The 26,088-nt window shown below is 31.2% G+C and overlaps 1 protein-coding gene across 1 annotated transcript in view; it reads left to right on the forward strand.

The window, feature by feature from the left end:
- The window catches only part of LOC129226542 (dnaJ homolog subfamily C member 13-like), a 114,488-nt gene that overhangs the window by 19,087 nt on the left and 69,313 nt on the right, over window positions 1-26,088 (forward strand). The window contains exons 12-21 of the mRNA XM_054861152.1: window positions 335-492; window positions 3,528-3,627; window positions 7,388-7,495; window positions 9,152-9,307; window positions 9,430-9,486; window positions 10,947-11,144; window positions 11,252-11,347; window positions 12,571-12,684; window positions 22,661-22,792; window positions 24,663-24,880. Coding sequence (XP_054717127.1) covers window positions 335-492; window positions 3,528-3,627; window positions 7,388-7,495; window positions 9,152-9,307; window positions 9,430-9,486; window positions 10,947-11,144; window positions 11,252-11,347; window positions 12,571-12,684; window positions 22,661-22,792; window positions 24,663-24,880 — 1,337 coding nt within the window. The remainder of the gene's footprint in view (window positions 1-334; window positions 493-3,527; window positions 3,628-7,387; window positions 7,496-9,151; window positions 9,308-9,429; window positions 9,487-10,946; window positions 11,145-11,251; window positions 11,348-12,570; window positions 12,685-22,660; window positions 22,793-24,662; window positions 24,881-26,088) is intronic.

Below are 26,088 nucleotides of genomic sequence, written 5' to 3' on the forward strand. Positions count from 1 at the left end.
GTTCTTTCACAGCAGAAAGAGCTTTTGGAAATTTAAAAAATATAATTTTTAATTTGTGTAATTTTTTACTAGCTTAAAAGATTTAGAAAAATTGAAAACTTTCAGATATTTTTCTTTCTCTTTCACATTAGCAAAAGAAATTATTTTTGATGTCCTACAAAACTTTGATGTTTTTGTTATACTAAAATTTTTATTCTTTATTTAATGATGAATTTTTTTGGTCAAAATTTTGAGAACGGTTCGAATAGTCCTACAAACATAAATATAAACCAGATGTACGATTAACTGTATTTAAAAATTTGAAACACTGTTATTTCCCTATATTTTATTTTAGAACAAAGAAAAAACCATTCAAAATGCCTTAATGTCCCTCCTGGATAAAGATGGAGATTCCGAGCAAAGCTCTCCAGAGTTTCTTGAAGCACAATTCCAATGTATTAGAAGACTGGTGGCATCAAAAATTGGGTTTGCTACATTCACCATGATTCCTTCGTAAGAAACTTTTTGTCATCAAGACTGCACAGGCATTTATTTGTATTTTAAAATTTCAGATATACCTCTATACAACAAAGGGGAGAATTTGAGAAACGTTTTGTAAAATAGTAAATTTTCCAATTAAAAGTTCTTTTTATTCTCTTTTATGCTGTATAAGCACGCATTTTAAACTCATAATTGCTAAATATTATGTAAAAATCATGAAATTACTTTCGTTTATAAACTACAGTTGCTTTCTGTGGTTTTTTCTCTTTAAAAATCAAAGCATGAGTTACAGTCCCAAATTAAACATATTCACTACTTTAAAAATAAGTCTTTAGGTTTTTGAAAAAGTATGAAAATTTATTAATTTTCTTATATAAGGTACAATGTTTTACAAAATTGCTTTACTTAAAAGCATGAGCCAAAAAAAAAAGTATTTGTGTATTTTCTATTATATGTTTGCACTTTTCAGTAGCTGCTTTGTCTTTCTAATATTCCGTTTTGCTTTTTAGTTCATTTTAAGAAGCAGAAACATGTTTCGAGTATAATCACTAATTTGTGACTTTGTTGAATAAGGTTACTTTTTTGTGCAAAATAACATAAAAATCAAGTGCAAAAATCTTCCTTCATTCTCCATGTTTTAAAAGAAACTACATACTGCTCTAAACTCCTGAAATTCAAGTGCATACAAAGCAAAAGCATTTCTAAAAAATGATTTCTAATCTAGTGCTAAATTTGATTTGATAAATATTCTGAGGCCAAAAAAAAAGAAAAAAACTATGTTTTATAATAACAGGAAGTATCCAATGTTGTTTAGCCCAAATAAGCAGATTACAGAATCTGTATTATTATATTATTTCTATAATCTGCTTATTTGTGCTAAACAACGTTGGATATTTCCTGTTATTCCTTGGCAAAAAGGTATTTATTTATTGTTATTATGTTTTATAATGTCCACAAATATACAATCTTGTAAATAAATGTTGTTGGTTTCTAATATGCCCTGCCCTTTTAGATTGGTATGCTTTCAGTTCTCTTCAAAATTTTGCACAAGCAATCCAATATTGTTAAAAATTAATTACCATCATCTTTGTTGATCAAAATCTTAATGAAAATATATTGAATAATCGCTGATCAGCAATTTAATTCAGAGTAGTACTGACAATTATTTTGTTCAGGATGTTTCTTAATTCTCTGCATGCTTTATTTATTTCTTTATTATTATTATTATTTTGAATTTTGCTGGTAGGAGTTCAGACTTGATTTAACATAACAGATCTGATCTGTTTCAGGAAATAAAAAAGGAATATAATTTAGATAATATTAGTTTTTACAACTCGAGAATAAAACGCTATAGTATCGGCAGTCTGAAAAGCAGAATACAGTTGACTCCCGCTACAACGCGAAACGGTTATAACTTACACGAAATGGTATAACGCAAATTTTTCGCAAGTAACCAATTCTAGAGCTAACGCGGGTTTATTGCCCACAACATATTTTTTCTTTAGAAGGAAGTATTAGCTTCATTATTGGCTACTAAACGTTGATTTTGTGAATATTATTACATCCCTTTAAGCATCACTGACAGCCAAAGTTCCCACACCAAACTAGTCTAGTGCATCAAATAACCACTCAGCATCTTTCATTTATTTATTTTTTTCATTCTAAATAAAAAAGTTGATTAAATAAAATGGCACCTTAGTGACACCTTCATCTAAAGCTTGTGAAGATGGGAAGAAAAAGAAAGTTTCTGATAAAAAAATAAAAAACAGGCTAAGATTCTCGATATGTTTGAACAACTACAAAAACGTCGACGGTAGCACTGCAATGAGAATGGTACATACAATTCCATACGTACAATTAAAAGTCAAAACAAAAAGATATCCATAAACGTTCAAAACTTAGCTTCATTATTGAAGTTTGCAGAGCAGTCTAGCATAGTAAATATTATGAAAATGGAAGCTGCTCTTGTATTGTGGATTAATAAAGAGATCAGGAAGAGGAGATGTTGCCACAAATTGAAACGTTATAAAAGAAAAGACGAAGCAACCATATTTAAAAGTGTATTAGATAAGAATAATGATCTGATCATGGAGCATAAATCACTATCTTTATTTTTTAACTCTTAAATATTGTTACTGTATCTACTGTACAGTACTATTATAGTGCATCATTTTAATTTTACTACATGATGTGCATAACGTGTTATTTTATTTTATGTCTTTCATTCACATTGATCATTCATTTTGTGCATATTTAAGTATTTCATGTTGAATAACAGTTTTTATTTTTTAAATACAGTAAAAGTTCAGTTCTTTATGCAAGAAACAGTAGTGTAAGGTTAAGGAATGCTTTAGAGCAGTTAGAGGGATGTTTATAAAGGTCTAAAAGTATTTGGTATGCTTTAAAAAATTAGTATGCATACATTTTTCCATAACGCGAAATTTCGATTTACGCGAGGAGTCTTGGAACGCATCCCTCGCGTAAGTCGGGACTCGACTGTATGACTAAATTTGCGACATATGTTGCAGAACAGATACCTGAACTGAAGGAAAACTTTACATAAAATAAAGCAATAATTTTTAAAAAATCTCAAAAAATTCCATAATGCACAAAAAAAAGGAAAAAAAAAAAAACTATTCAATCATGGGAACATTTTTGAATGAAAATTATTTTTGTACTTTTCTGTCTCTTGATTGATTTTATGAACTTTTTAATATTTTCATAAATAATGTTTAGTATGTCGGTTTAGCCTTTCATTTTAATTTGTAGATGTATTGATGTCTCAATATTTATTATGCTCCATTAAATAGTATAAGTGGTTCTTATTTTTTTCTGATATATATTTTGTGTTCAAGGAAAATTAAAAAAGTGGAGCTGTAATTACTATAAAACTTGATTAATGCAAATTTACTTTGCAATACTAAATTTTTTCAAATACTCTCTTATCTTGTACCATATATGTGGGAACATGTTTTGTTAACTTTTGAAAAAATACAGGTGTAAAAATTTATTAAATTTTTTTAAATTGGATTTTTTTTCTTCTCAAGGTTTAGAGAAAAACTTGGACTAAAAGTGGTAAAGGCATTGAAGCGAGGAAATGCTGGTGTTGAACATGCTAGTGTAGATATGTTATGTACATTAATGCAGGTAAATTTAATTCAATATTGTTTTCATTTCATTGTAACTTGAGTTGAAATTTCTCTACTAATAATTTAGCTGAAAGTCTCTCTATCTGGATCTCTGTGACACGCATAGCACCTAGACCGTTCGGCCGATTTTCATAAAATTTGGTACAGAATTAAATTGTAGCATAGGAGTGTGCAACTCGAAGCGATTTTTCCAAAATTCGATTTTGTTCTTTTTCTATTCCAATTTTAAGAACATTTTACCGAGCAAATTATCATAACATGGAACATAGGTGAGCAAATAATTACAGCAAATTGGCAAGAAATCCATCGTCCATTATTTGTAAATATACAAGCTAACCAAATGACCTTTTAATTTTCTACTACGGGCAAAGCCGTGCGGGTACCGCTAGTAACTGAGTAAACCAGGTGACAAGTACATCTAAGTCTTTATTAAGAACTTGTCTTTAGGCACCCTGCATGATGGTTAGAGGCACAAATAACACTTTTAAAAGAAAAGAAAAAAATATAAGGAACAGAATAAAAATTATTAGAAGCTGTATTGGAACCGGTGTTCTTTTTACTTTACAAGAATGTATTCAAATAGAGTTTGCTGAAGAGGTTCAACTTGTTCCATAAAATCATACATCAATGCTCTTAAAAATAAATGAATAAATATTAAAATTATTTTTAGTTATTTTTTTTGGGGGGGGGGGGGGGGAGGAGAAAAATTTGCAGCATCTGACTCAGTTTAAATATTTTTATTCATGTTCATTTCTTGGTGGATAGTCTATAGAGTTTGGTGTAGTGGTTAAAATAATAATTCTTATGCTACTAGTCTTGAAGATTTTAATTCTTTAAACATTTTTTTAAAAAATAAAACAATGTTTTTGTGCAGAAAAGTGAAAGAAAATTACAGCGTTGAATTACAAATTTGCTGGGAACTGCTTACATGAGTTTTGGGGTCACAAAGATTTCTTTTCATTGTAAAAGAGCTGAGCTTATGGATAAAAATACATCAATTTACTTTGAAAATTTAGAAAGAGTTTGAACCTGGATAATTCAAAAAGAAAAAACATAAAAAGTAAGAAAGGGGGAAAAAAAGGCAGATATTTTAATTGGTGTCAAAATTTAAAGTATGGGAGCTTTTTTTTTTTTTTTTTTTTGTTATGTCATTTTTGTGAAAGTTTTGCTTAAAAAGCAAATAAAAAAATAACAAAATCAACTTCCTTTCGAAAATTAACTGTGATGTATGGAATCCTAATAAATTTTGTGACAAATTTCATGACTTGAATAATGGAAAAAAAAATGTGTGCCAATATGGAGGTTAATGAAAAGCATGAAATTAGTTTAGACCAAATGATCAAAAATGCATCAAAAATATGTCAGTAAAAAGAGAGGGGAAAAAAAAGTAAAATCGAGAAATGAAATAGAACCCAAAACTAGAAGAAAAAAACTACTTTAAAAAACCCAAAAACCTATTAAAGTAAGTAAAAAAGATCCGAAAAGGGGGGGGGGGGGTATGTTGTTCCCCGAAATATTTGGTTTTTTATTGTAAAAATAATGCAAATAGGTTTTTAACCATTTTTTTCTTTTGGTGAGTTCCCCAAGCATCAAGGGTAATTCCCCCAAATATTTTTCCCTACAACAACACTGCTTATAATTAGTGCTAAAAAAGTGGAGAGACAGCTTTCAGAGTTGATGTTATCGATACAATAACTATGTATATGTTACTGTTAATGTGTATAGTTCAGTTATTTCATAGAATAACTGAATATTTTATGAAATTGCTAGACCCGTGAATTAAAGTATTAGTCCACAAGAGCCCATGAGTGCCAGGCGTAAGTCATAGTATAAAGGCCCAAAATTTTTGTGTGTAAGGACATCACAGCCGGTAAGACAGATTTGCTATTATTTAAGTTTAGTTGCGCTGGCTTTTGCAGGCAACAGGTAGCTCTATATATATAGAAATGTCTGAAAAATGTCATATATCAACCAAGCAGTTCTGTGAAATAAGTAGTTATTATAAGAAATAACTAACAATGGGCAGTTAAAGTGAAAAATAAACAAATTCAAAGATATTTTAAAAAACAATCATTAACAAATAGCTGAAATCTCTTGAAAAACACATTTTATTCCTATTGCGGATGATTAATTGATAAATAATAAAAAAAAGCAGATATTATAATTTATTTTTCCTCGTACTATTAACGTTAATTAAATAGAGATGTATACTAATCGAAAACTTAATTTTGCATATAAAAGCAACAGAATGAAATCTATACACACAGGTCATTCCAAAACAGCTGTAAGCTTTTCACAACAGACCTAAAAGCCACTACAACTGGTTTAAGGGACTTGTGAGTGCTCTATTTTACATCTTAACGATCAAATAATCGTTCAGCTATAGCAGGGCTTCCCAAACTGTGGTCCGCGGACCCCCGCCGACACTTAACAGGGATTCTGAGTCAAATTTTGAAACAAAAAAAAAGTTTAAAATCTTTCAAATAATACTGAAATAATGCTTTTACATTAAAAGAACTCCCAAATTTTTACCCTTCAAAGTACAGAATTGCCCTTTCAGCACTACTTTCCGACATCTCGAGGTACATATCACACATACACAGGTCATGTATAAGTAATCAAACTGTCTAGTCTGTTGTCATGGGTATATGTATGTTTGATAGACATAATTTCAGACTGCGGCTCGAAATCTACGTTTCAGGATTCTCTTCAGGGTCCGACAAATCCTGCGGGCACCAAGTCATCCAGGTGACTAAAAAAATGCCTTGACTATTATTTCTTTCAGAACAATATTATTTCAGGATCCTTGTCACTGAGTTTTCTTACAAATTCAGAGAAAATGGTTTAGTGCTTAAAATTTTTACTTTGCTCCTGAGATTTTACAATTTTGTTGATCTCTGTTAAACCCCAGTTCTGCCTTTGTCTGGAAAACAAAAAATGCATATCACTCGATGGATATGCAAAAGCCTGTTCTCCATTTGCTACAACTTAAATGCGAAGTCGGATTTTGAACCTACGTAGCCACCAGAACTGAATACTGAAGCTGTTTAAATGCTTATCTTGATATTCAACTGTAGTTATCCAAAATTTGAGCTCAATACATTCAAGTTTTGTCAGTTAAAGCAATCCCACTCTTCACATTAATTTGATGTTCAATTAAAAATTTTAATTGTTTTGTTACTTTGATATTTGTTCAAATTTATTTTTCACTCCAGAGTTTTTAAATAAAGTTAAGCATTGTAAACTATCTACGGTTGTTTAAATAGTGATGTTCTCCTGTAATTAGTAATAGTTAATTTATCTAAGTTCAATTAACTACTAACTACAAGTATCTGTACGGTATAATGACAGGGGTCCACACTGAACATTGGTTCTTCAAAGGGGTCTGCAGGCTATAAAGTTTGGAAGCCCTGATCTATAGAATATCTTGTTAAATTGTTAAACTCAATCATTTTATAAGCTTGAACTGACTTGTCTATTTATTTCATGAAATACCTAGTTATTCTATGAAATGGAGGATTTCACACTTTAATGGTAACATATTGTCGCCTCAAAGCAACAGTGGGGTATCTTAGTGTTTCTGGGACTTCTTGACTGGGATGTCTTTTTGTTGCCCTGAGGCAATGGTATATTATGAATAAAATTAAATATTAACGAATAAAATTTTTGAATTGAAGGATTCTTAATATCAAATATAAATTTTTGATTTGCTAACATTTTGGAGCATTGATGACTTATATATATTTTTTAATTTTTAGCCAATGCATGATGATTATGACTTAAGGCAAGAACAGCTGAACAAGAGCTCTTTGCTCTCTTCAAAAAAGTTTTTAGAAAGCTTGTTGGGAATGTTTGTTGAACATATAGTAAGAATATCTGTTTGATTCTTTTAGTTTTTACTTTGAATGATTACATGATCTTTAAGTTTAGTGTACAACAAGTTTCTGATATTGTATATTTCTTTCGCACTTTTTCTTCTGATCAACCTACTAAAAGTTTAACAAACAAAAAAAGAAAAAAAGTGATGTTTTAAAAACCTTGCTTGTGTATAATTATATCCCAACTGTGTTTGGTTTGTCAATGCATATCAGTAAAATATATGATAAATTCACTTGATAAAGTATAATCATTAGTAAAACAACAAATTTCACTGTTTTGACTTTTGAAGTATTGTGAACTTTTTACTTGTTTTTCTACTATTATAAAAAGGGATTTTCAAGAAGATAGTGGTATGTTTACTGCTTTGAAATTGTATATATTCAAATAGTCACATGTGTGACTTGGCACAAGGCATTTATCAAAGATATCAGTTCAAAAATTTTTAAATATTATTAAATCTGAATACAATTGGTAACATTTCTCAAAAATTGGTGAATTAAGCTAGAACTTCAAACAAAATATTACTTGAATCAAAAATTTTTTGTCTATTTTCCTACTGCATAATCCTCTCCCCCCCCCCCTTGTTTTAAAAGAGTAGCGCTGCTGTCTAAATGGGTGAAAATTCAGCCAGATATGACTGAATTTTCAAACCCCTCCGGGGGGGGGGGATTGATAATGAAAAGAAATCAAAACTTTTGAATACTCAATAACAAATTTATGTATTAAAATTAGGAAGAGTTCAAGATGCAAATAGATGGCAGGCCCTTGAAAAACCTATATACTTCATTTAATGGTTGGCTGTATGATAGATTTGTCTGGGCAATGAGTACAGACGTTCACAGATACTCTCTTTTATGTAATTTTTGGAAGTATTGAAATTCTTTGATGCTTCACACTTCAGAGTTCCTCATGCCAACCACAGACATGGTTTTGGTGGTGGGACTCTGAAGAGAGCTTAGTCTTTTTGATCCAGGCCTGGAGTTAAAACCATTTTGATAAAGTAATAGTGAACTAAATATATTTCACCAGTTTAAATGAATTTTTTCTCATAATATAAGTCCAATCTGCATTGGCTGAGTTCTAATGCAAAATGTCATCGAAAGAGCAGCAAATTTATTTTAATGGCATATTTTCCTCTTTCCAATTTTTCTATTTATTGAATGTACTTTTCACTATTTTAATAATGTACTTTAGAATTGTTATTTTAAATCATCTAATGCTGTGACTCTCAACCTGTGGTCCACTTGTAATTTTCATGTAATACATGAAGAGCTAGTGAATATTAATCTGCATCATTTTTAAAACTGTAATTAAATTTGTATAAAAAATGGATTCATCTCATTTCACCTAATATAATTGTTGAGGAAATATTATTTCTATCGTGTGTCATCTGCTTAAGATTTGGTAGGGTACCAAGTGGTTCTCAGTAGTGAAAAGGTTGAGAACCACTGATTTAATGTATGTGTGTGGAATATTTGACTTTCAAAAATACTTGTTGCATTTCTTAATAAGTCTTTTACTTCCTTGAAAAATTATGAAAGTACTTGATTATTTATGTGTTTGTTCAGTTCAAAAATATTCAAATTGAAAAACTTTATATTCAGTACAATGTTTTTTAAAGGCCTGAATTTTATTTTGAAAAGGAAAAAGGGACTGGTGCTCTTGTAGTTGCATCAATGCTGGATTTTTTAACGTTTGCTCTTTGTGCACCATATAGTGAAACAACCGATGGTGCTCATTTTGACACGCTACTAACAATGGTCGCTGATTATGGTCGGCAACTCTTTCGTCTTTTTCAGGTAATGCATTATTTTCCTTTTTTCAATACATTCAAAAATTTCATTAAAAATGTAACCATTTTTCTTGAAAGAAAAAGAAACAAATTCTACATTTTTTCCCCTTCTGTCTCTCTCTCTTTCAGCATACTTCATTGACTATTGTTAAGGGAGCAGGACTTCTAATGAAAGCTATAATTGAGGTTAGTACAGCAATATTTAAATTCTTATTTTAATATAAATCATATTTTTAGAAGTATCTGAAATCTGGTTGTTGGGATTATAATCAACTGTTTATTTGTAATTATGAATAGGAAATATAATTCAGTTACAGGCAGTTGACAGCCTTCCCAAGTGTGCAGAAAAAATGTTTCCAGTATTTCAATATGTTTTTAAAGTTTAGGTATTGAATAAAAAGGAAAGCGTAGAGAATAAAAACTACATCACAACTTCACAAAATGTTATAAATGTAGAATACTTGAGAAATTTTATGAAGTTAAGAAAATGAAAAGGGATGCTTTTTTAAACTTTTGGCTGGGGTGTTTGTGATCCGAAAATTTTGGGTTGGTGGCACATTCTAAAACTAAAAAATTATTTTAAAAAAACTTTAAAAATGTATTTTAAATTGCAGTGATTTTTGTATGCATATTTGAAGAGTTTTTACTGTGGATGGACGTGGGGAGGGGAGCAAGCTTCCTCATAGTTTCCAAAAATTTCACTGTCTTCAGATAATTTTACTTCATTCCACTACTACCCCTAACTTTTGGATTGCAATTAATGTTGTGGAATTATTAAACTACCATAATCCTTTTTTCTTTTTTTTTTATGGTTCAATCTTAGACTCTCCTACTCCTCCCTACGTGTGTTAGTTGCTACCGCTCTTTTCAACATTTCCCTGGTTCTTGCGTGCAAATAGTTAAAAAAATTAAAGATATTTCAATCCTTTATGTAGCACATTGTTGGTTTTAAAGTTTTAGTATTTTAGACTGAAATAAAATAATTGCTTAATAGTTAATGTTTAAAATTATGTAACTTGTAATCAAGTAGCTTGTAAGTAAGTAACTATTAATCTATACAATGGATGAAAATACTACTTATAACAAGCTAAAAATTCCTTTAAGGAACTTTATGAAAATGAAAATTTAATTCACTATTGTTTTATTTAAGTACTAGTGGTACCCGTGGGGCTTTGCCCATAGTAGAAAATTAAATGGTCATTTGTTTCTTCTGTATATTAATGGGTGATGAATTTCTCCCCAATTTGCTTTGTTAATTTGCCCACCCATGTTATGGGAACACGTTTTGATAATTTATTCGTCCATGTTATGATAATTTAATATTCCATGTTGTGATAATTCGCTTGGTAAAATGTTCTTAAAATTGAATAGAAAAAGAACAAAATTTAATTTTTGAAAAATCGCTTCGAGGTGCTCACCGCTATGCCACAAACTAATTTTGTGCCAAATTTCATGAAAATCGGCCTAATGGTGTAGGTGCTATGTGCCTAACCAAGATCCAGACACAGACTTTCAGTTTTATTATTAGTATAGATTAACATATTTATAGTTCTAAATGTATTTCTATAAAACTATAAAACTTTCTAAACACGATATCCTGTTTCGTTTGGAACTGCCAGTGAAAACCTTTGTATTAATTTTTTTAGGAAGGTGAAAGTGAAATTTCAGCAAAAATGCAGGAATTATCGTTAGCAGAAGGAGCTTTACCTCGGCATTTGCATATTGCAATGTTTACTACCAGTACAGACACTAGATTACTTACAATGCAACAGCTATCTCGACATCTTGTGGGTTTATGGATAACTGGTCATCCTACTGCTATGGGCTTATTGAAGAGAATCCTGGTAAGTTCATTGCGTTGATTGTTTGGCTCATTTTTTAAATTTTAAATAGTGTTGTTTTCTCTCTTGTTTTACGTATAAAATAAATGAAGTTTGAAATCTTTTAACAGCCTTCTGGTTTGCTTACCCATTTGGATTCAACTGAAAAAGTTCCAGGAAAATGTATTGATTACATAAATGTCCGAGACAATTTAAAAATTGCTTTGGTAAGAACTACAATTAGAAATTTTGATTTTTTTTTTTTTTTTTTGTTAAATTTTTCAACTTAAACTTTTAAGTTCTTACATCCTCAAAAGAGTTTCTTTATTGATATTGAATAGTGGCAGTAAGAAAGTCCAATAAATTAAATTTATAAATTACTGCAAACTAATGACATGTCAAAACTATCAAGTCATTGCCATTAGATGTCATTTCTTTTAAAATATCTCTACATAGTACATCAAAAGCCAAATACAGTCAGACCTCGATATGAGATCACTCTGCATATAAGGTCATTTTTCCTTACTCCTATTTCATTGAATAGGAATTCTATGGTATGAGTTATCAGATACATGGTCAGTTCTGAATACCGTAATGGCTTATAAGGTCATTTTGTTGGATTTTCTTTGGCCGATTTCAATGTCGCACAAATTCAAGCACAATTTTCTTCTGCACCTTGTTAAAAATGTAGATTGGTTTTTAAATTTTGTGGGAAACTTGAAAAATAATTTTCAGTAACAAATGTTTTGGGACAAAAGGGCTTTTTCTGCTTTTACGTAAAACATAATATTTTTGTAAGGATTGAATTTTATCCTAGATGAAATTTTGGAATTGGTTCTCTTTTTCATTCATTTTAAAACTATCTTTCAGTTACTTGTTTCTTCTAATGAAAAAGATATATCTGTTTCAATTTCAAAGAGATTGAAATTAAATATAAATTTTTCAAGATGTGACTACTTAAAGGACTTGATTGATGTTTTATCATTAATTATCCTTACCAGAGAGCCAAACACATGGTGTAGTAATAATAAAAACTTTAAACAGTAATCTTCAAAAAAGCATATTAAAACATCTTGTTGGCTAAAAATTATCCCCCCCCCCCCCCCTTCGTTATCGATATATACAGTCTTAAAGTCTGCTGAAGTTTTAAGAACAAAGCCAAAAGGCTTGGCAAGAAATCGAAAGTACCACGACATTTCACCCTCTACATGTGGTGGGCATTTGCAAAGTGTGTGAAAGGTGTCTAACATTTCTCACCCAAACTTTTAGATTGCAGGAATTTGAGGGCAAACAGTTTTTGCATCCAAAGACATGTTTTGCTATTCTCTTTTGATTTCTACTTATTTGGACATTTTTATCCATTACTACACTGTGCTTATGGTTTCCTGATGAGGATGAATGACCTCTAAAAATGCACTTTTTAGCTAAATTAACCGTTCCTATTTTTAAGGATCAAAGCCAAAGAAACATGAAGCAGCTTCCAGCTTCACTACAAGTTTTAGAAAAACATTTAGAAAATGTTCTTCAACATTGGCGAACTCGAATTGGTTTACCTAAAAAAGAGGTAAGAGTAATAAACTAAGGAAAAACTCTTGGAAAACATTTAAACTTGTGTTGTCATACTTAAATTAATTTGAAATTTTGTTTTACAAGCTTATCATAGGAACATCTTGTGTGCCTGAAGTAAGTCGCTGCTTGTTAAGCAGTCACTAATTTATTTGGCATCATGCCTTGTCAATGAAAATTTTTTCATGAAAAGATATTTGAAATCTGAATGCCAAAAGGTTTTCATGCTCTTCATTGTACACTCAAACCTATTTTTGTGCTGTCTTTTTTTGTGTGATTTAGCAGTAATTTTTGTTGCAAAAACTGACTTTACAGCTAAGCATGAAGTTTAAAAATTTTTAAAATTGTGTTGTCAATAACCGCCGCACAAAAACAGGTTTGAGTGTAGCAATTTGTAGTTAACATGCGTCTCTAGAAAAAGGCTTTTCTTAGTGTATGATTTTCGTAATTCACTATAAGTTCTTATGTGCGTATGATTCCCGGGGAATGTTAGCAGTTGGAAAACAAAGTGCAGACCCCGAAGAGTTCCTATTTTTCCTACTTCTTCCTACTTTTTAGAGCTCTCTCCTTATTTTCCTACTTTTTCCTTTTTTTTCCTACTTTTTCTTTCTAAAGAATTGTGCATTGATTCTTATTTTTAGAATGCCGCACCGATAATTTTTTACGTATTTTAATTTTGAAAAGCAAAAGAACCAAGCATATATTGAGCTTTTCATTGACTGACTGCATTAATTTATGGAAGGAACGTCGCGGCGGCAACGTTTGCGTGTTTAAAAATTAAATTTTCGTAAGTGACTTTTGCCGTTGTGGCGTTTATGATCGACTTTTATTTTTATTGATCCGACCTCAGTCCTACTGTATTAACGAAACTAAAAAAAAATAGATACTGGCACATTCTAATGCAATTATATAGTATCAGGGGTCGAAGTGGTCCTATATATCCTATATTTCCTATATTTTCAAAAAAAGCATGAAAATCTATATTTCCTATATTTTTGGAAAATGTCCTATATTTCCTATATTCCTGTTTTTTATCCAATTTATTTCTTTAAAACAACAGTAAATAAACTATCTGACTTCGGATTTTTCGTCGAAAGTACGTGTGCAAACGAATTTCAAATTAAAAAAACGCAACTCACTAAATCCTGCAACAGGCATCTTCTCTCATTGGCTACAGCAATATGACGTCACTGTAGTGGGTGGAGTTTCGAGAACGAATTCTGAAGTTGGTTTTAGAATTTTGCGTTTGGCAACAGCAGTTTGTTTTGTTTTCCAGCGTGATTTTCGGTTTTTGTTTTCGCAGGTATATTTGTGTTTAGTGCATTTTCTGATCGGAATGTTCTAATAGTCTTTCTGCAATCTTTTCTTTTTGTGAAATTTTATAGCACAAAATATCTATATTTGTGCTACAAAGCATTGGTTATTTCCTGTTAGTTCTCAACACAAAGACGGTTTTTATTTATTTATATAAGCTATGTTTGTGACACTTCTATCCCTGAAAAAATTGTGAGTTGCTGTATTAATTATCAATAAATTTCACTTTGTTCTTTTTTTTTGTCTACAAAGTACACTTTTTTCAAAAATTATTCTTTCAACTACAGGAAAGTCATTTCAGGTGTAAGTTATAATTTTGTTTGAGGGTTTTTTTTAAATAAAATCATTGATGAGAATAAATAAATAATATATATGTATTATATCTTTTTTCATAGCGAAACTATTCATATAATGTGTCCTATATTTGTCCTATATTTTATGTGGAAAATGTCCTATATGTGACAAGTCGATCACTTCTACCCCTGTAGTATTTACCCATCAATTAGAAGCTTCAATTAAAGTAAATGGCAGACTGTTCAAAAAATGCGGGAAAAACCGAATTTCCTATTCCAGGGTGGCGACAAATCAGGGAAATCAGGGAGATCAGGGAAAAGTCAGGGAACTTTATTAATCAGGGAGAAATCAGGGAAATATCAGGGAATTTCGAAAAAATAACAAAAAATCAGGGAAAATTGATTTTATGAAGAAAAAAAATTTTTTTTTCACTTTACAAAATTAAATACTATAATTCCCTACGCATTTTCCACCAATTATCTGTTCAAAAAAAAAAGGTAAAATTAATGAGGTGTGTTTATACACTACCGCATATTTGTGCATCTATTTGCCTCAACATCAAAGTATTGAATCTTACTTATTAACCACAGGATGAACTTCCTAAGATTGCTTCTATGTCTGTTAGGTAGTTTATTTTACCTAGCTTGAAATTTCCTTTTACGCTTTCAATGCTACGTAAAATAAACAACCGTACTGGCAAAGAGGAAGCCTTCATTAATGCCTTAGCTCCTTTGCCTTTTTTCATTGTTTCGAAGTAATTAAGTACTGTAACGATTTCAAGAAGAAATCTTTGGTTTTTGAATTAATACTATAAAAGCTTAAACTTCTTCGCATTTTTAATTTAATTGCTAAAATTAAACTTTCAATTTAAAAAAACTGTTTTTTGCCGTTATACTATTTGTTGTCACCACAGATCGTCAGGGTTTTCTTTTCTTCAGACTTAAGTAATTCTTTAATTTTATAACCAAGTTGTATTCTTTTTTTATATATTTTGAAATTAACTAATTGCTTTTTTTTCCCTTGTATTTCAAAGTTGTTTGTTACAAAAGCAATCTAAGATTTTTTTCGTTACATACTTAAATCATTTGAAATAGAGTTAAAGATATTTACTTAAGTACACAAGTTATTTTTTATTGTTAAAATGCTGTATTCATTCATTAAAACCTATGTTCTTGATTAGAGAAAAGCTCCCTATGAATGGATGTCAAATGGTTTCATCTGTTTTGCATAAATATGTCAATTAGTTATATAAGAATACTATTACATGTTATTCTTGCAACAATTATTATACTGTTTAAAAACTTAGTTCAAAATAATTTCAATTACTTTTTAGTTCTGTCATAAGGACACATATGATTTTAAAAGTCATTTTAATAGCTTCTAAAAATTCTTATGCTAAGTGGTTTCTGGAAGTGAAGTATTTTTTTTTAAATTTTCTATAATCTTTCCATGTGTAAAAATTTAATATACTGTTTTGTAGGTCCCCCCCCCCAAAAAAAAATGTCTTTTTTTTAAAACCATTTTATTAAAAAAGTAGCATCTTTTTAAAATATATCTTTAGTTCAACAAGTTTACACAACTTAAAACGTTTAAAATACTGCATTTTATACAAACATACAATGGTTTCCAAGTAAAGCAAAGAAAGAAAACCACTATCATTGGTAACGTAAATCAGGGAAATTTGGTGAACTTAATCGGGGAAATCAGGGAAAAGTCAGGGAACTTTTTTTCACAGTTCCTGTCGCCACCCTATATTTGCAAATTTTTTGTATGATTACAAGTGAAATTGAGCTCTATTTAAACAGAAAGGCAATGTAAAACCTTAAAAGGAACATAAGGAAGCAAAAAAAATAAATGTGTACACTGTACATATTTTATTGATGTTAGTTTAGCAGAAATTCGCAAAAACGGACCACTTATGATTAGATAAATAAATACCTTTGTGCTGAATAGTAAAGTCAGAACAAACTGCTGTAATTTACAAATTTGCTTCTACTTACGTTGTTTGTTCTGACTTCACTTATGATTATTGTTCATTCTAAATCGTAAATATGATTATAAAATTTATAAAATTTCATTTTCTTTCCTTGCAAAAAGTGTATTTGCAAAAAAAAAGTGGCAAAACCTGAACGGGCAAAACATTTCCGATTTTTTTTGAGAAAAATCGGAAATCAATTTAAATGCGATATTTTGTTTTTATTTCTTCACATTTTAAAAGTTGGGGGATAGAACCACAAACTAATATGTATTTTCTTCTTTTTAGTGGGTATTTTCTGCTCTGATATATCATCAATATCGAGGAGTTGCTCATCATTTTTATGTGCTGTTTTTATGGCAATGCGACATTTCTGAGAATTTAAATTTTTTTGACAGACTATTATTTTTTTCGGGGTGCGGCAATTATACCGAAGCGGTGTATCTACTGTAAGTTGTTGTACTTAGTCGCCTGATCAAAGGGTGAGGGGAGAAAGAGATATATGCATGCATTTGATGCCAGGTGCTCCCCCCCCCTCACTCTCAATTTCGTGTACAATTTCCGAATGAATATTTTTGTTGTATGGTGAGGATTGAGATAAACTAATGTCTCCCCTTTTATGCACTAACTGATCTTTGTCTTTGATAAAAATGTTACGTTTACCATGCATGAATGTTTCCTTTTTTTTTGTGTGACAAACACTTTGGAACAAGGAGGAGGTAAAAATCACCAAACCATTAAAACAATATCCATTCTTATTGCTTGATTAAAATTAGAACTGGCCTGTCACTTTGATCCCCCCCCGGAGGTGGCTAGCGAAGGATGTATACTGAATGCAAATTTTATCTGAGAACAACAAAAACCGCACACACTTGTATAGCTATGCATTAATTTACCAAAGCCAGGGAGGGGAGAAATTGACCCCCATAAATTACGTACCTAAAACAAAAATGTATGTTGAATGCTAAAAATACATAACATAGTACAAATACTTTAGTTGATTTATTTTGTTATTTATTTAGTTTAATTATTTTATTATAAATTTTATGTCCCACATTTAAGAGCACATTTATTTTAGTTCTGCATTTTCAGTCGTTTTCCTTTTTTTTTTTTCAAATTAAAACATCTGCCTCTGTTTATGCAAGAATGAATAGCAGCTGCTGATTATTTTTAACTAAAACTAATTTAATATTTGCTTTGCTTTTGTATCATAGTTTATGATAACAGGAGCTGAAAGTGTTAGTATTTTTAAATGTTAAATGGATGCTCTCGAAGGAATGTTTTCGTTTTTGACAAAACATATCTTTAACAAAAATGATTTTATTGCACCAAAATAGAAGTTTTATTATTATTATTATTGTTGTTGTTGTTTTTTTTTTTGTGATCGCTATATTGCATTTTATTTTTTCACACTTAAAAATTTTATTACTGTATTGGTGAAAGGTGTTTCTTTGTTTAATTTTATTTTCATATTTTTGTAATTAATATCTTTGTTTCTACCAGTTTATTTTTCATACTAATGATTGTCAGTCGTCTTGACTTGTGTGTAGTCCTATCTCTTCCTATTTTCCCTACTTTTTTAAGTGATTTTTTTCCTACTTTTTAAATTTTTGATTCCTTATTTTCTACTTTTCCCCCTCAAAAAAAAAAAACACTTCGGGGTCTGAAAGTGTTTTTACAGAACAATTGATTCTTAATTAGAATGCTTTGTTTTATACAGAGATATTTTTCACTGAAACTATAGCCAACACGGTACTAAATTTATTGTATTAATTGGAGTAAGGGAAAACAAAATTGCAAAACGTTTTTATGAAACAGTTAGAAAAGCTGTAAACATATTTGTTAAATGTGTAAATAAATAATTTTTGTATTTGAATGTGACTTTCAACATAAATATGTATCTTGATTATTTACAGTTTTTTCTTGTGTGATAGAGTGTCAAGGTGAAAGTTTATCGTTCCATGCTAGATTTTCATTGTATTGTGGGGATAAAACAAAGAGGGCAAGAATTTGTCATCTGGTTTTGCTTCTAAGAAATTTGCAGCCCCAATATGCAAGAGTGAACCTTAAGAAATAAAATGAAATGAACTCTGTGATAATATAATATATATGCTTCAAATCACACTTTCCTCTTGCATATTTCTGAAGCAATGGGTCATAGAGATGTAGTTCTCTGAATTATGCATTACTAAAATCTTAATATTTTTTAAATACAAATACAAATACAAATGTGACGACCAGCAACAGGCTCTGGGCCCAGCTAGGCTGGTCCTGGTCAATTAATTAGTCCCCAATGAAGATCAATGGCCCTCTTAAAGCTATCCACTCCCTTGCTCATTACCGCCTCTTCCGGTAAGCTATTCCAAGTGCCCACGACCCTGCTAAAGTAGTAGTTTTTCCTGATTTCCAAGTTAGCCTGAGATTTAAATAGCTTAAAACAATGACCCCTTGTCCTGCTTTCCCCGCTAAAATTTAATCCATTTACATCTTTCATTTTGATAAATTTAAATAACTGAATCATGTCCCCTCTGACTCTCCTTTGCTCTAGGCTATACATGTTAAGCCTATTAAGTCTGGTATCATAATCTAAATCTGAGAGTCCCCTTACTAATTTAGTTACCCTTCTTTGAACCCTTTCCAATACAAAAATATCTTTCTTCAGATAAGGCGACCAGAATTGCACAGCATACTCCAAATGAGGTCTTACTAAACTCCTATATAAAGGCAGAAGAACTTTCTTAGATTTGTTTGAAATAGATCTATTGATGAACCCAAGCATTTTGTTGGCTTTGTTACTAGCAATACTGCACTGTTGACTAAACTTGAAGTCCTGATTTATAAAGACACCCAGATCCATAACATTTTCTGCCTGATTTATGACTGAACCCTGTAAACGATATCTCATACGCTTATTTCCATGACCTAAGTGTAGCACTTGACATTTCCCTACATTAACTGCCATACCCCATTTATCTGCCCACTTAGTAATATGATCTAAATCCTCTTGCAGCTGTTTTACTTGTTCTTCATTTTCGACAATCCCCATAACTTTTACATCGTCAGCAAAACAATTCATGCTTCCAGAAATATTTTCATTGATGTCATTCATAAATATAATAAACAAAAGAGGCCCTAAAACTGATCCCTGAGGAACCCCACTTAAAACATCACTCCAATTAGAGTGATTTCCTCTCACAACTACTCTTTGCTTCCTACCAGTAAGCCAATTTCTTACCCAAAGTAAAGTTTTTCCTCCTATTCCAATGTCAGCTAACTTGCTGAGAAGAGCAACATGCGGTACCTTGTCAAAAGCTTTTTGAAAATCAATATAAACAACATCCACACATTTTTTGTTATCTAAAGCTGAGGTAACCTTGTCGTAGAAATGCAATAGATTAGTAGTACAGGATTTACCTTTCCTGAAACCATACTGCAAACTAGTCAACAGACTATTAGTCTCTAAGAACATCATGATCTTAATTTTGATCAAAGTTTCGAAAATCTTACAAATCACCGAAGTCAAACTTACAGGTCTATAATTCCCAGCAATACCTTTAGACCCCTTCTTGAAGAGTGGCGTTATGTTAGCCAGCTTCCAGTCCTCTGGCACCGTCCCCGAGTTATAAGAAGCATTGAAAATAATCAAAATAACATCCACTAATTCCTCTGCACATTCTACTAAAATTTTTGGATAAATATTATCTGGTCCCAGAGCTTTAGTTGCTTTAATCTTTTTCAAATGAAATAAAATCTCCTCCCTGGAAAATAAAAAATCCTCAAGCTGTATAATAGCTTGTGTCTTGTTAGTGTCAACTGTTGAGATACAGTTATCGTTAAACACACTGGAAAAAAAGTTATTTAGAACATTTGCAATATCCCTATCGTTTTGGATTAAATTTCCATACTCATCAACCAAAGGCCCAATTTGACTGTTTCGAGCTTTCCCAGAATTAGCGTAAGCAAAAAACCTCTTAGGATTCCCATCAATGTCATCTGCCAGCCTTTTCTCCAATTCCCTTTTCTGAATCCGTACCAAATACTTAAAATTTCGCCTTGCCTTACTATACTGGAGTCTCTCTGCACTCTGACCAGTTTCTTTAAACTTACGAAAAGTGGCTTGCTTATAATTAAGAGCTTCTTTAGTCTCCCTGGAGAACCACATGGGCCAAATTTTGGTACTAACACCTTTTCTCCTAAATGGAACATAGTCCCCAACGGTTTTAGCAAGTTTATCCTTAAATTCCGTCCATTGCTGATCTACGTCGCTATTTTCCAACCCTGACGAAAAAACCTCTTTCAAGCTCTGCCTAAGTGCAACAAAATCGGTGTTTCTGAAATTGGGCACAAACCTAAAATTATCATCTTTGCACACTTCAAATTTAACCCGGAACCTAATGCTGTTATGATCACTATCTCCAATATGCTCCCCTACACGCAACCCCTGAACAAAACTACCTATGTCACAAAAAACTAGATCCAAAATTGCCTCCTCTCGAGTTCCCTGAGTTACAACTTGATCTAAGAAACAGTCACCAATTACTTTTAAAAATTCCTCTTCTTTGCCATTACCAGAATAAAAATTATTCCAATCAATACCCGGAAAATTGAAATCCCCCATTATGATAACGGATCCCTTACTGGACATGTCACTAATAATACGGTACATCTGTTCATCTTGTCCCTGGTTTGAATTAGGTGGCCTATAAATGTTTCCAAACCGTAGCTTTTTGCCCTTACTGCTCATCAACTCCAGCCAAACCATATCAATATCAGTAGGCTTATCATTTATGACCAATTCATTGCAAATAAAATTGTCTCTAACATAAAATAAAACCCCACCACCTCTTTTACCTACTCTATCATGTCTGAACAAATTATACCCAGCAATATGTAATAACTCTGCATCAGATTCGGTAGCCCATGTCTCTGTAATTCCAATAACATCCAACTTCTCATCCATAACTATGCTTTTCAATTCATCCATCTTGTTCCTAATACTGCGAGCATTGGTATAGAAAACTTTAAGCATGCCTAAGTTGCTTTTATTTAACACCCTGAAATTTCCTAAATTACAATTGTTAACATTACTACTCTTGTTCATCACTTTATTTCCATTTCTAGCAATACCCAAAAAAAATTCATTCTCTCGATACCTGATGCTTGAACCATGCCCCCCATTCCAACTTAGTTTTTTGACTCCGAAGCCCTTAAAATTAATCCACTAACCATTTTGACCCCTGTAGAGCTCAGATGCAGGCCATCCCTAGCAATCCAATCCCGTTTACAATGACTCCATACATCAATGAACCTGATACTGCGCTTTTCGCAAATTGACTTCAGTAGCAAGTTCATACACCTCGCACGTTGATTTAGCCAGCTCCTATGCACTCCATACCTGGGAAGCAAACCAACCACTTGGACATTCGTCGAAAAGCTGGTTGCTTTATCCAACAGGGATTCCCATTCCCTAGAAAACTCCTCATTTTTACTGTGGCCTACATCATTTGTTCCCACCCACAAAGTAACCATGTCCTCCTTATTCAATACTCCCTTCTTTTCAGCAACCATATTAACGTCTTTTACCCGAGCCCCTGGTAAACAACACCTAGCCACCTTACGCTTTACTCTCCCAACTGTGTTACCCACCTCCCTTACCATAGAGTCCCCCAAAATTACACCCTTAGTTTCCCAATCTAACTCCTCATTTGAAACTTCCCCCTGAATCTCTGGAACATTTATACCCTCTACAACTGGCTTACACCCTAATGCTAACTGGGCTTCCAAAACTAGCATCTTAAGTCTTAAGTCTGAGAGTTCAGCACATTTAGTGCAAATATAATCCTCCTCAAAAACAGACTCATTTTCCCCCTTATACAGGCAGAACATATGACATAAATCACAAGAGATCCACCTGTCCCCCTTCCCACTCTTTACCTCTTTCATAATGCATATAACACCCATTTCTACTCAGTGAATATGTTCCAAAAGGCAAAACAGAAAGATAAAAATGCAAAAAAACACAGAATAAATACTAAAAACAGCAGTAAATAAACAGAGTTGCTACACCTAATAAAGCACACAAGATCAAAAACCAGGAGATCACCACATGTTAGGCTTAGCTCCAAAAAATGCAAAAACACTTCAAGAATACAATAACAGCAAAAATAAGCCCCCAAAACACAATAAAACTAAATTACATGATAAAGTGAAGTAAAAAAACCTAAAACTAGACAGTAATAATGAAAATTTATAGTAAGAAAACACTTATCAAATCAGCAGCAATAACACTCCCTGCATCACAGGCGCCCTCTAGTGGCCAAAAAAGATCTTAGAGTTCTAACAAAATTTACATTTGGAAGACTGAACGGTAATATTTAAACATCTTTTCCAGGATAAAATTCAACAAAGACCAGTTGTGCTTCGAAAAAGAAGAGAAAGAGTAAAAAATGAGTCTAATTGGCCAATGTTCTATTACCAATTTAACCAAGATCATACCAAGCCAGATTTGATTTGGAACTTTCGGGTAATTTTAAATATTTTTTTTTTGTAAAATATTTGCATATATTAACCATTATCACTTTTTATTAATCCTTCAAGTATTTGGGGAGAAAATTGAACCATTGACAAAGATAAATTTTCAAATGCATAGTTTTACATTATTAGTGTACCTTAGTTTGAAATATCTTTATTAATACTTGGTGGGAAAATCATGTATTGCTTTTTTCTTTGTGTTTTCCAACATTTCATTTTAAATCTTCATTGTTAAAAAGTTACTCTTTCTCAATAATCATTTTTGTTACTGAAAAATTTAATCTCAAAACTATTTATTGCGATCAAAAAAAAAAATTGAGTTATATGTAAAATGAATCCAGCTGCTATTAATAATTCATTATGACTCTATTATAAAGGATAGCACAGAAAAGTTTTGGTAAAAAATAAGAAGATGAGAAGATAAAAGTGTATAGCATACCTACAGGTTATAGATAATGTAGATATTCATTTATAAAGATGATTTAAAGGCCCAAACACTGTTGAGTAAATGTTAAGAAGGGAAGTTCTTTAAGGTTGCATTCGCCAACCTCGACTGTTCGACGGGTGACTAACCACAGCATTCTTTGATCTACCGGTCGACCGCAATTTAAGCTGTTGATTGGTTAATTGTAGCATGTGACATTTTTGACCAATAATAAGTAATTTTTCACTGTGTGTTATTCGTCTGATGTCATTAGCTGTCATGTGATTTACCGACCGGTAGCTACCAGTTAAGATTGGTGAACGTAGCCAAAGTGATTGTTTTTACATTTATTACAGGTATCTGTATGGATATTTCTGTTTAATGTTGTATTTGAACTGTACTATTGTGCACTTGAAATTCATTTCAGTAACCGCCACTTGTAAAATCACTGGATTATAAAATCAGCCGCTTTTTAAAATCAAATCTGAAAGAACAGAATCTGCAATATCAAAACATGTTGAAATCATCCTTTAATAAAATTACTATATGTGTTTTGTTAAGTCAAGCGTTTGAATAGCATATGCTAAAAATTGAGACATTTATAATTACGTAAAAAATTGCAAAACACAATAAATTCCAAAATTATGTTGCATGAAAGACTGAAGGAGTCTGTCACAAAAGATAGGAAAATTGGAGTGTCAATTTTTTTTTTCTTCAATGGATGTCAGAAAAGCGTTTGATGTCATATGATGCACTTTAGACCAAAGAGGAAAAATGCTGAAAATCACAAGAACTTTTAACAACCTTCCAACAATGTTGAATTTTTTCAAATTCTGTTAATCAAGCAGCTATACACGAATATTTTAAAGCCCATGTGCTAATAAAAATGTAAGTCTTGCTTAGTTAAAATGTGAATTATTTTGAAAAACTTAAAATATGTATATAGTAATTAATTTATTTTTTAGAGTATTGAAACTTTTTAACTTCTTACTTTTCTCAAGTGTAGGTATGAGGGTTTATAAAAACAGCCAATTTATAAAACCAAATGTTCTCATAATGAATGATTTTAATAAGCGGCGTACACTATATAAGAAATAATGTTATTTTGCTTGAATGATAGCATTTTTTCATGTTTGCAGGACCTGGTTTATTAAAATACAGGAGTAATTCTTATTACACTATCATTACAAATTTTTGACTCATTATCTCTCCCATATAATTTCATCACCAACAAAATATTTCTTTTAATATATTTATTTTGTTTTATTGATACATTTTATTCATGAATAAAAAGAGTTGTGTTTTCACTATACTAAATTCAATCTCCTTCTGAAATAGTTAAATGAAATATTTCCTTTTTAGTTTAAGCAGCTTTATCAAACTGATTGTCATGAAATCATAATGTTTTTGCTCATTTAGGAGTGATTTTCTTTTGTAGACACGAGAAGAATTGAAAGATGCATTGGAGAAAGAAATGCGAGATTTCCATCTAGACAGAGAACTGAGCCGATCAACTGTGATTTCTTGGAATCACACTGAATTTGAAGTTCATTACAATTCACTCTCTGAAGAAATTAAAATTGGAGATTATTATTTAAGACTTTTGTTGGAGGAAGATGAAAAGGATCCTACTGATAGTTCTCGCATCAGAAAATCGTGAGAGCCTTTTTACTGTACTTGGACAGGGTGGCGACAGATCAGGGAGATCAGGGAAAAGTCAGGGAATTTTATTAATCAGGGAAAAGTCAGGGAAATATCAGGGAATTTCGAAAAAATAACAAAAAATCAGGAAAAATTGATTTTATGAAGAAAAAAAATTTTTTTTTTTGCTTTACAAAATTAAGTATCCTAATTCCTTACGAATTTTCCACCAATTATCTGTCAAAAAAAGAAAAAAAAGTAAAATGAGGTGCGATTATACACTGCCGCATGTTTGTGCGTCTTTTTTCCTCAACGTCTAAGTATTGAATCTTACTTATTAACCACAGGATGAACTTCTCAAGATTGCTTCTGTGTCTGTTAGGTTTTTTATTTTAACTAGCTTGAAATTTCCTTTCATGCTTTCTATGCAACGTAAAATAAACAACCATACAGGCAAAGAGGAATCCTTCATTATATCCTTAGCTCCTTTGCCTTTATTCCATTGTCTGGAAGTGATTAGCGTACTGTAATCACGATTTCAAGAAGAATGATAAAAGCTTAAAAGTTATTACTTCTTCACGTTTTTCATTTGATTACTGAAATTTAACTTTCAAACAAAAAAACTTTGTTTTTTGCCATTATATTATTTGCTGTCGCCGCAGATTATAAAGGTTTTCCTTTCTTCAGATTTAAATGATTCTTTTATTTTATAACCAAGGTGTATTGTTCTTTTATATATTTTGGAATCAACTAAGTGCTTTTTTTTCTGTTTTTTTTCTTGCATTTCAAAGTTGTTTGTTACAAAGGCAATCTAAGATTTTTTTGTTACATACTTTAATCATTTAAAATAGAGTTAACTTGTGTACTTAAGTAAATATCTTTATTTTTTTATTGTTCGAATTCTATATTCATTCATTAAAACCTATGTTCTTGATTAGAGAAAAGCTCCCTATGAATGGATGTCAAAAGGTTTCATCTGTTTTGCATAAATATGTCAATTAGTTATATAAGAGTAACTACATTACTTCTATTCTTTCACTATTACTTGTTATTCTTGCAACAATTATTATACTGTTTGAAAATTTAGTTCAAAATAATTTCAATTACTTTTTAGTTCTAGCATAAATACGCATATGTTTTTAAGAGTGATTTTAATAGTTTCTTAAAATTCTTATGCTAAGTGGTTTCTGGAAGTAAAGTATTTTCTAAAAATTTTCTATAAT

The sequence above is a fragment of the Uloborus diversus genome, chromosome 7 (genome assembly GCF_026930045.1).
Source record: "Uloborus diversus isolate 005 chromosome 7, Udiv.v.3.1, whole genome shotgun sequence".
Classification (NCBI taxonomy): domain Eukaryota; kingdom Metazoa; phylum Arthropoda; class Arachnida; order Araneae; family Uloboridae; genus Uloborus; species Uloborus diversus.